Below are 11,613 nucleotides of genomic sequence, written 5' to 3'. Positions count from 1 at the left end.
CATTTTCTATTAATAATCATCGACATATGATGACATGATAGAGGCCATTATGTATCGCGGGACAAGGGAACCGGGAAGAGAAGTTGTGAAATATATACGTTTTCGCCTCCTCTCCTAATGGTATAACCCAGGGCGGAGGGCGTGAGATCCACTAACCAATTAGAGTCACGTATTGAAGCCCCTAGGCCAATCAGCGGGGCAGCTATGTTGCAGCCTTCTTAGGCGGGGAAGAAAGGGCCGCACGAGCCAATGAGAGAGCGGGCGGAAGGCCGGCGGGCGGGTGAGCTGAGCAGGTCAGTGTTACCGGTGCAGTGAGGGTCCACCGGCCTCCTCTCCCGCTGCCCTTGGCTGATGGAAGGCTGAAAATCTTCCCCCTACCAGATTCAGTCCCGCAGGGCCACACAGCGGCCAGCTTCCTGCCCCAACCCGGGGTTGCAGCCCTGGCTTGAGCCTGCCTGCAGCTTCCTGGCCAGGACCCAGCCTTGCTCCACCTTCTGGCTTGGGGCGGGGCCCGCCAGCTGCCCAAGGCCTGTCCGTTCCAGATTGCGATCAATGCGAGCTAAAGCTCTAGTGGATCTGTGCTTAGCTTCTCGTTCAGAACCTCTGGCCGCAAAATTAATTGTTCCTGCGCTCCTACCCCCGAGCCCCCAAATGAAAAATTTCAGTTTTCTGCATGAGAAGTTGATGAACACTTGAATGTATTTAAAACTCTGATTCTGAAGTCTTCTCTGATGATGAGGGTTTAGGGGCCCACTCTACTCCGAAAATAGTTACTTCCCCCTCCCCCATTCTAATAATATTCGCCAACAGTGTAAACCAAGCTGCTTCAGAGTGTGTTCCTCTGCTAATTCTGGTTACTTGATATGACACTGAGCAAATTTTACAGTGTAAAATGGGGGTAATAATACCCACCTAGAATAGAATACACTCATCTCAGACCACTCCTTTTCCTTCAGATTACTAGAGACACTTAGGGAAATTGGAGCACGAAGAGTGGGGAGTAAGAAAGAGAAACTACCTAAGTGCCATGTTTTGTCTTAAAGCCAACTGTAATTAGCTGTGGCGGTTTCTCTTCATCTCTGGTGAAGGCCCTAGTCAGATGACTTCATTTCACATTAGAGAGATGTTGCCCGGAATATGGGCAGTTAAGAAGAAATTAGAATACCAGACAGTATCAAATCCAGAGGCCGAGGAGTTGGCCTCTTGTGGACACAGTGCGGAGGCTTCAGAAATGAGGGCTTTGTGATGAACGGGACCTCAATTCCAGACTAGGCTGCGCCAGTTAGCCTGTGATTTCTGGCCCTGTCTTCCCCTTTTGCAAAACTTGTCATCATCCCTGCCTTATCTTCTTCCAAAGATCTTATTGTGAGATGTAAATTAGCAGGTGATACGGAATTTCCCTATTTGTTAATCAGTTTGGTTTAGTTTTTGTGTGGCCCTTAGGTTTCTAGCCACTGCCTCGATCACCACAATTTAAAAAGAATGCACCATGAATTCTAAGACATTTTACTTTATTTAAAAGAAGCCAATATACAGGATACAAAGGGCACAATATTTACAACAGTACAGTAAACAGGTTGGTTTTCTGGTAGGATCAGTAGTCTTTCAGTGAGAAGGAACCCCCTCCCTAGTGATGCTAGACCCTGGTGGCAAACAAACAGCAACAGTGGGGTAGAGCAGTACTAAAAACCAGGTAAATGCTAAAATGTTCACAAAGGGGTCTTGATAGGGGGCTTTGCATCATTTATTTGAGAGCTTGAGAGGGAGGGGGAATGGTGAGCTGAGCTCAGTGTCCAAAAGAGAGGGCTCAGACCTAGGAAACTTCATCCAGGGCCCTCAGGGGCACAAGGACTATAACCTACCAGTTGTTGGCTTGAGTAGGCACAGCCAGGGCTGGGCATCTTCCTGCACATGTACTTCTGTCCCAGTTGCCTGATAGCCTTGGGCACACTATGGCCCAGGCCTAAGGAGGTTAAGTGCTTCCCAAACTGAGAGCCCCATTGCTAACCACACCCTGCTGCTTCTTAGCCCACTCCCAATACAGCTGAGCTGGAAGTGGGTTTTGCCAGAGCAGAGCTAGGATAACTAATGACACAGAGCTTAATCCCACCTAGGACCCCTTTTCCCTCCACACCTCAATTCTGAAAAACCTGCAGCCCCCCCACCCCCCCACCATACCCCCTTCCAAGACTTCCAAAGAGCTGAGGGGTCAGGAAAGAAGGAAACTCTGCTGAAACCCTTCATGGTTGTGAATGGAAAGGTGAGGGGGGGGGTTACTGATTATATTAAATCCAGCAGCAGCATGCACGATATCTCGTCCACAGAAAAATGCTGGCTACCATGACTGCCTACCCTAGATTAAAAACCCTTTCCTTCCATAAAAATAGATGAGAGTCTCTTGCTTTATAAATAGATTACCTTTAACTTAATTTACACCTTATATTATCCCCCATCCTGCCCCTCTCCTCCTACCCCAAGCAAAAGTGATTTGACTGTCCATAGATCATCTGAGCTCTATCCCCAGAGCTGAGTCCATGACAGACAGTCCTCCAGAGCTCTGGAGACACACTGCCATGAGAAAGCAAAATGTGTTTCCTTGCCAATCATTTTCCCATTTGGAGTCTCAGTGTAGTGTGTCGTGTGTGTGTGTGTGTGTGTGTGTGTGTGTGTGTGTGTGTGTGTGTTTCACAACCAACCAGGGAGCCAAAAGGATGCTACTTCCCTGCCACTCCCCAGTCTATAGAACCCCCAAAAGCAGGAGAGTAAGGGGGGGCAGCATGGGACAGCCCATCTGAGAACAATTCCAAAATACCAATGTCAATATGACACTGGGTTTAGAAGTAGAAAACCAAAAACGTAAGTATTTACAGCTTTACAAAGGACGGACCAGTTTAGCCCAACTGGGCCAGGTGCTGCCCCAGTGAGCAGTGGGGTCTTTCTTGGCAAGCTGTGGGCTTATGGTGAGGGGACAAGCAGGACCCACTGGCAACAAACTTAAAAAAGAACTTAGTGGAGTGGGAGGCGGCCAGGCTGAGACCCAGGAACCAGCCCAGGAGGCAGGGCCACCACACCCTTGCTCTTCCTCCCTCACCCTCCTGCCCTAAAACCTTGCTCCCAATGGAAAAGCAGACATTGAAAGCCAGCAGGAAGGAACTCTCAGGCCCATGTCTCTCTCTGGAAACTGCCATTCTCATATGACCTAGACATAGTCAGAGCACCCGACAGACAAACGACCTCTGTATACAGTGGAGAAAGCAAAAATAACACCACAGAACATCAATGGCCACGGTCACCTTTGTCATCCTCAGATACTCACACTGTTGCCTTACTGTCGTAACTCTAAAGATAAGTCTGTCACCCTCCCACCACCTTGAGGAACAGCCCAGGACTGGCTTCTACCCTGCCTGTGAAATTCCCAAAGCCCACCATCGGATGCCTCCCTCAGCCCTGGGCAGAGAAGACCCATGGGGCAGCCATCTTCCTGCCCTCACGGAAACGGAAAATCTTTTCAGCAGCTGAGGTTCAAGCCCATGGCTCTGATAACCTTTGGTTAAAATCAAAACAACAATGAAATAATAACAATAACAACAATAATAATAATCAGTTATGTGTGAACCCTGTAACCTTTACAACAAGGATCAGTGGGAGTGGGGGCTGTCTCTTTTCCCAAACCACTGTCCCTCCAAGTACCTGCCAAAAGGGACTGTTTGGCTAAGAGATGATAACAGAAGTCTTGCAGCCAGGCTGCACAGGGGACTGGTGGGATGTCCCCCAACATTACAAAACAAAACAAAGGAAAAAAATGCATAAGAAAGGCCACCAAATTCTGATAAGTTACATTACAGTCACTAGCACTCGCTCTCTTTCTCTACACATATATATGAATATTATGTACAATGGTTTTAAAACGCAAAACAGGTGTGGATGATGGAAGAGCGAGAAAGTCTTTAAAGGTCGATAGTGCCCTGCACAGGAAAGTCCACTCCAGCCCAGAGTCCCTCTCTGCCTGCACATATAGGCAGAGGATGGTAGTTCTGGTCCTCCAGGCACATTTTGCTCCTTTGGCCTCTAGAGGGAGCCCCTGGGTCAAGAAAAACCAGGGTGGGCAATCACACCCATAGTAGTGGGCACAAAAAGTGGGGGTTGGGGGCAGAGCCTGCTTGCTGGGCAGGCTCCCAGCGGAGACTTGGCGGACGGGCTCAGAACCCTGCAAGTCAGATCCACTCGAGCCTTGGGGAGAGACTGGCTCAGGTTAACTCCCCAACTGGGCAGTCAAGTCAATCATGGAGAGGCTTGCAAATGAGCAAAATGAGCATGGTTCTCACCTGGGCTCCTACCCAAGCCACCTCCAGCCCACCATTTCCCTCCCCTCTGTTTCCGATGCCAGCTTCCTGCCAGTAACCAAGCAGCAGGTGGTAGCAGGACAGTGGAGAACCAAGATGGTGGCGTGCTGGTACTAACCAGCTCCACTGTGGACAGAGTAGGTACCAGGCCTGGCCTCTTCAGACTTTCTCACAGAGAAAGTATAGTTCTATAACCCCTTATGGTTGGCTGGAGAGGGAGGGGAGAACATCAAGTCATCAGGACAATAAGACCCCCACTCCCCACCCCACAGAGGTCCCAAAGAAAGCAAGCAGTCAGGTGGGCTGAGCTTGCAGGAATGCAGGTCTCATAACCAACCTTGGCCAGACCCCCTCCCCTGCTACTGCTCGCCCTTGGGGCTGCAAGAGAGATACCCTAACTCCAGCCTCCCTCCTAGACCTGGGGAACACCAGGAGTCCAGGAGAAGGCCTATCTTCCACAATGATATAAGGCAAGCTGCTTTTAGTTTGTTTTGTTTTTTTGCATAGGTAGTTTAAACACAGTGAGGCTCCACCTTCCCCCCACCCCACAGTGCCTTGTCCCTCCACTTTGCCACTAAATCCAAAAAACAGAAAAGGAAAAAATTGGTCTTCTCTCCCTTCCTTCCACCTTTCTCTCTTTCAGTGAGTGAGAGCATGGGAGGTCCCCACCCAGGCCTGGAGGCAAATGGTTCCTTCCTGGGGAAGGCAGATCACCCCAAGCACAGAGCCAGTCCAGTGCCAGGACAGAGGAAGGGAGGGCAAAGCTCATAGCCAATCAGAGGAGCAGGTGGGAGGGTAGAGAACCTTATGATACCGCGCCCCGCCCCGGGCCCCGCCCTCACCTTAGAATTTTGTATAAAAACACCTGCTTAGTAATAATACTTTGGAGCTCAAAGTGGCTCAGCTTAAGGGAGAAGGCACAGTGACACCTGCATCATCGCACAGAAGTCTGCATTTGTAATGTGGAGAACGATAGAAATTGACAGCACCATTCCGTGGGTGGAGGGGTGGTGGATGGACGGAAAAGGGGCACTGGTCGGTGGTGGAGTGGTGAAGAAGGAAGGAAGGAAGCAGCGGTCCCTCAGGCCTCCAGAGAAAGGAAGACGGAGGAAGTCTGTGTGGTGAGGACTGGAGCCCGCTCCAAGGAGCCTTCCTGGCCCTGTGGAGAGAGAGGGGGCCGGAACCCCATCACCAGAACCACCAGCTGTGTGAGGCCTCCGTCATCAGCTGACCATGGGCTCCACATCTGCCTCCCGCTCCAACTCATCCTGGATCTCATCTGTACTTCCTGAGTCGCTACTGGCCACGGAGCTGGGGGACGGTGAATTTCTGGAAGGCACAGTAGAATGGGAGACATTGAGAAGGTAGTTCAAGGTTCCTGAAGGGTCCAGGGGCAGGAAGGATGAGCAGTCCCTCCTCTAAAATCTACCCTCAAGAGTTCTTCCCTGAGATCCTGCCCTGGCCCCACTTTCCTCAGGATCATGTTAGCTCATGAGTTGAACATGGCTCTGTCCCTCACCATGTCCCCCACCCCCAGATCCACCCCCTCTGCTAGGTCTGAATACTTGGCTTTCCTAGATGGAAAGTTCCATGGGAACAGGGTTCGTGGATAAAGCTTGGTTTTTATCCTGCAACATCCATCCCAGGTCCAGGCACATAGTGGGCGCTTAGTAAACCCAAACAACTCAAAGCACAAAAAGAGGCTACATAGGATGGAGGTTAATGGCTGTGTTGCAATTCTGGTTCTATCATAGACGGCTGGGGGCCCCTAATCAAGCTTCTCCACTTGCCTATATTAAGAGGATTCTGGGGGACTCCATGAGTTAAAGGTAGCACAGGTTAAGCCAAGCACCCCCCCCACCCTGCTCCCCCTTATACAGGAGCAATTTTAACAAGGAAGAAAATGTGGACTAGGGTATAGCTCAAGTGGTAAAGCACCTGCCTAGCAAGCACAAGGTCCCGTGTTCAAACCCCAGTACACAGAAAAAATAGGCAAAAGAATGATAAGAATTACAATCTACACATGTGTGTGCTTCATAGCAAGCATTGTCCCAGGATTATGTCATTCTACTATCAGTTGTCTGTCTCCCAACAAGGTTGCATGTCCTGGGGCGGGGTGGGCAGGGGAGGATGGCCCTCCGTCCTTGTGTGTCATGCCTGGTGGACATCAGTCACTAGGGGACAGACCCATCTGGCTCTGGGCTGGAAGGTGGGAAAGGAGGAAGGGAAGTCACTTCCCAGAGACATTTACGAGCCTAATCAGCAATAGTGGGGACTACCCTGTTCCCTCCTCCACCCCCAGCTCAGCAGAAATGGGGTGTAAGCTCCAGAAGGGCAGAGGCTCTCACTTTCCAGCACTGGGTCCCATGGCCTTGCACACACCAGGCCTTTGACAATGGAGACAGGGTTGTTGTAGGAATCCCATGAGATTAGATATGTGAGTCACCTAGCACATAGGTAGGATAATATGCACTGAATGCAGAGGTGGGTAGATGGATGGACAGACAGATGGGCTGGGAAGATGAAGTGTGGCCAGACTATAAGCTGGATCCCCCTAAAGACAGCACCGAATCCCCAGAGGGGACCGGGCCAGTACCTGTCTGCAGAGCCTTTGATGAGCCTGCGGCAGGTCTCCATCTGCACATCCAGGCCTCGCTTCATGCTGCACATCTCCATGTACTCATGCAGGTGGCGGTTCATGTCACTTTTGGCTGTGGCCAGCTCCAGCTGGGAGGAACCAACCAAGAATACGAGTGAGAACAAGTCATTCTCAGGATAGACCCTTCCTCCTTCCTTCCTCAGTGGGGACACCACTAAGGCCGCTGCTGGACACTATTCCCTTTAGACCTTGCCTCACGGAAATCACCTTCCCTCGCCTTCTACTCTCCACAAACCGGTCCATATCTTCTTGAAGTACTTCTGGTCAAAGAGGAATGGTTGCTTAGCAACCCCAGAGCTATCCTGCCCTGCTAAGCCCCACCCAGTTCTGGTGACTCCTGTGCACTCAGCATCTCTGGATTCATTTACGTAGACTTGAGTATAAAACATCTCCAGTCTCTTTCATGTTTCTGAACCTTCTCCTCCTCCCAATGACATTTCCTCCAGGAGTACCTGGAGCTCTCTTTCTCCAGCATGGTAATGGCATTCATTTTTGTTTATAGACGTGGCCAAGTGCACATACTGTCGAGCCAAAGAGAACTGGCTTGAATGCTGCTTCCTGGGTGTGGGGACTTGGACAAGTCACTTGGGCTCTTAACCTCATCTCCTCTCCTGTAAAGTGGGAGCACAGATCGTACAGCATAGGTAGAGGTAAGGACAGTGGGAGGATGTGCTCACAATGGGCTTATGTAGTAACTACCGTCATTCAGAATCACTCAAAAGTTAGCTGTGGTTATTCTGGGATCATCATCTCAAATAATTTTCTCTCTCTCTTTCTTTCTTTTTTTATTTTTTGAGGAGAAGTTCTCACTATGAAGCCCAAACTGACCTTGAACTTGAAATCCTTCTGCCTCTGCCTCCTGAGTGCTGGAATTACAGGCATATGCCACCATTCCCAGCTCAAACGAATAATTAAAAAAAAAAATAAAACTCTCTGGGGCAGGCAGCAATGACTACCCCACTTTACAGGTTAGGGACATTGTAAAATGAATGTGATTCCAAGGCTAGGGAGGGACTCTGTAGGCTTCCCAAGTCCTGACCATGTGTCAGTCAAGACTTACATAACACCTGATCACCTGGGAGCAAAACCATGTGGACCTCAGGTCACTAGTGGGTACCATGGCCCGAGCCCTCACCTCGATCTGGCCTATGGTTTCCTGGTACTCTTTGTCTCTTGTCTTAAAGAAGGATTCGGTCTCATGGATCAGGTTGCCCAAGTTTTCCTCTTGCTGGGGAAACAAAGCAGAGGGGACATTTTAGCTGGGTGGTTGGGAATGCAAGTGAAGAATGAGGATCTAGAAAAGGAAGTGTCCCAGATCCCCAACCCCTGGACTTGGGAAGCCGGGCCCCAGGCTCACCTCGCCCTGCAGGTCAATGGTCGGGTTACAGTTGGTGAAATCTTCCCAAAGCAGCAACGTGTCTTCATTCTCTTCCCACGTCAGGCTGTCACAGTCATCATCAAAATCAAAGGTCTCTCTCCTATGGGGATGACATTGGAGGGCATGACTGAACAGAAGCCAGGCCCCACAGGAGACAGAAACACTTTTCTGTTCCCTGGGTTTACACCTCCAAGGCTGCCCCCAGGAAACAGTGTGCCCCCCAGGCATAGTAGCCAAAGGGACATGTGTCTTATCAAAAAAGAGTTTAACTCTTTTGAAATGCAGAATGTATTTACATTTTATTTGTCAATTAAAAGTATTTAGTAGCTGGCTCTGGTGGCTCACGCCTGTAATCCTGGCTACTCAGGAGGCAGAGATCAGGAGGATTACAATTCAAAGTCAGCCCAAGCAAATAGTTCAAGAGACCCTATCTTGAAAAAATCGTCACAAAAAAAGGGCTGGTGGAGTGGCTCAAGGTGTAGGCCCTGAGTTCAAACCCCAGTACGACAAAAACAAAAAAAGATGGTATATATTTTTTGGGCTGAGGGTGTAGCGCAATGGTAAAGCATTTGCCTCGTACCTGCAAGGTCCTGGGTTCCATCCCTGGCACCATGTACACATAAAAAAAGGGCTTTCATTAATGGAAACTAAAGATATTTTCCTCCCAAATCCAATGTTAAGATTTTTTTTTACTCATTTAATAACTATCTATTGCTCCCCTACTATGAGCAAGGCGACTTATATTCTATGCAATTTAGCAAGGTGATATTACTAATTCCTACTTTGCAGATGAGGAAATCATAGCTCAGAAAAAATAGCTCACTTGTCCAAAGTCACACCACTAATGTGGAGCAGAAACTGGGGCCGAAAACCAGACTTTTCTGTTTCTACAGCATTTCCCTCCCCATCAAAACATCACCAAGTACCTACTGCATGCTGGGCCAGGCTGTCACCTTAGCATGGTGCCCTCACAAAAAATCCCTGTGAGGTAAGCATGAGTATTAGTCCTGTTTTCAGATGAGGAGACAGAGGCTCCAACAGAATAAGCAGCCAGATAGACTGAAACATGCGAGAAACTGGACTGGAATTCAAAGTCTGAGTAATTTTAGGGCTTCCCTATTGGCTAGAACTGGAAGTGGAGTGACCAACCATCCAATTTTGCCTGGGACTAAGATGCACTGGTTACCTAACTGGAGGGGATCTTCGTGAGCATCCACTCAACATAGCTACTATTCAAAGGGGAAGGCTAGGTTCGGGTTTTAAGCACATTGTGGTACAGGAGAATAGGATCCATCCCAGGGCTCCTCTCGTTGCCGAAGCTTCCTTCCTCCACTCTTCTTGGATCCTCTAGAACACGTCTCCCAACTGTCTAATGGGTTAAGGATGGGCTGAGGACCACTGGGCAGGAGCCCAGAAGAATTTCTGATAAAAAGCTGTCTAGAGCGTCCCCTGGAGTCAGGCGAGGCTGGTTCCCCGTCCAACAGCAGTTCCTGCCGGAGCCTGTAGGCAGCTCTGTGAGTCAGGGTTCAGAGCTGGGGTTGGAGGGCTGGAGAGGGAGGCACTGCTGGAGCCCCTAGGGTCCACCCGTCATTGCCACACATACTACACTCCTGACTTCACTTCCTTCCCAGCTTCTGGGACCTGAAGGAAATCCTTACTGAGGTACAGTGAGCCAGAAAGGACCAGAAGATAGACAAGAGTAGGGATTGGAAGAGGACCCATCCCAGGGGAGGGTTTGGAGGGAGGCTGGCCTCCATGTAGGGAGGAAACAAATTCCTCCTGTTCTCCTTGGTCTGAAGCCCAAGCAACTGATTTGGATCAAAACAAAACAGCCCTGACACGGGTGTGTCATTCAGAGACTTCACTAGAACTGGCTGGGGGCAGCCTCTGACTTGGGTCTGGGCCACAGCTAGCGGAGATGTCAGGAGGAAGCCAGGGCCTGCCTAGAGTGGGTCATTGCTGCCTTGCCTACACCTGCAGGATAGGAGTGGGGCGGGGGGAGAGATCATAGTGTCAAAGTGATCAGAGGACTTGTTTTTTCTTTTTAAATTGGGCAACTTGACAGGCAGATAAATCTAATTCAATATGGAACCCAATTCAGATCTGTCAACACTTAGGTGCACCCACTTCTGCAACACTGCTTTTGGCCCGACATAGAGCTTGGCACTCCTACATACAGAAGGAGCCTTTGCCTGTGGAGCCCCTGATGGCTCTCACCCCATTCCTGGTCAGCTTAGCTATTTCCTGCAGACCTTATGAAAATCAGGATAATTTCTTCAGAGAAGCACCCCCTCCCTTTTATTTTTGGAGACAGGGTCTCACTCTGTGGCCCAGATGGCCTCAAACTCACAATCCTGTCTCCACCTCCTAATCTCCCATGTGCTAGGATTACAGGTGTGAGTCACCACGTCCAGCTCATAGAAGCCCTTTAATTCAATTTCACAAAGCTTGGCTGGGGTCTTTGGGGCATCCCACCCTGTCTTAGACTCAGGAATGTCTATAGCAACATTCAGAAAACCTAGACACAGCCAGGCACCAGTGACTCACACCTGTAATCCTAGCTGCTCAGAAGACAGAGATCAGGAAGATCACTGAGCAGTTTGAAGCCAGCCCAGGCAAGTAGTTCGTGAGACACTATCTTGAAAAAAACCCATCATGAAAAAGGGCTAGTGGAGTGGCTCAAGGTATAAACCCTGAGTTCAAATCCCAGCACCCCAAAAAAAGAGGAGGAGGAGGAGGAGAAGAAGAAGGAGGAGGAGGAGGAAGAGGAGGAGGAGGAGGAGGAGGAGGAGGAGGAGAAGAAGAAGAAGAAAAGAAGAAAGCCTGGACCCAATCCCTATTTTTTTCAAAAGCCCTTCCTGTCAGCAGAACATGAGAATAAGAAATTTGGTGGGGAGGGAAGATTCATGTTGACAATGAATCAAGAGTCTAGGTGTCTCCTTGTCACTCTCAAACAGCAAATGTCCAGAATGCAGCCCATCTCAGCTCTGTTTAAAGGGAATGGCAGGTCTAGGAGGATATCAAGCCAGTGGACACCCACCCCACCCTGTCCCTGTCTTCCTTACAAGTCAGCCTGGCTTAGCCAAAACCAGACCAGCTCAGGGACAGTGATACAGCAGAGACAGAAGAGGGACATCTCTTCCAAGCAGAAAGACAGCTGGTATAAAAGACAAAGCACGTGGTAGGCCTGTCTCTGTCCCAATCCTTGAGTGCCCCTCTCTGAGCAGTTCCCT

At 49.7% G+C, this 11,613-nt stretch overlaps 1 protein-coding gene across 2 annotated transcripts in view; it reads right to left on the bottom strand.

Moving 5' to 3' along the window:
* Positions 1 to 1,490: 1,490 nt before the first annotated feature.
* Positions 1,491 to 11,613, bottom strand: part of Iffo2 (intermediate filament family orphan 2) — a 44,944-nt gene continuing 34,821 nt past the window's right edge. For both annotated transcript variants that reach the window (XM_020163472.2, XM_020163471.2), the window contains 4 exons: positions 8,360 to 8,480; positions 8,138 to 8,230; positions 6,940 to 7,070; positions 1,491 to 5,672 (listed from right to left, as the gene is read on the bottom strand). In XM_020163472.2, the coding sequence (XP_020019061.1) occupies positions 5,567 to 5,672; positions 6,940 to 7,070; positions 8,138 to 8,230; positions 8,360 to 8,480 (451 nt within the window). In that variant the 3' untranslated portion in view covers positions 1,491 to 5,566. The remainder of the gene's footprint in view (positions 5,673 to 6,939; positions 7,071 to 8,137; positions 8,231 to 8,359; positions 8,481 to 11,613) is intronic.

The sequence above is a fragment of the Castor canadensis genome, chromosome 7 (genome assembly GCF_047511655.1).
Source record: "Castor canadensis chromosome 7, mCasCan1.hap1v2, whole genome shotgun sequence".
NCBI lineage: Eukaryota > Metazoa > Chordata > Mammalia > Rodentia > Castoridae > Castor > Castor canadensis.
The sequence above is the reverse complement of the archived record's forward strand: the minus strand, read 5'-3'. Positions and strand labels throughout refer to the sequence as shown.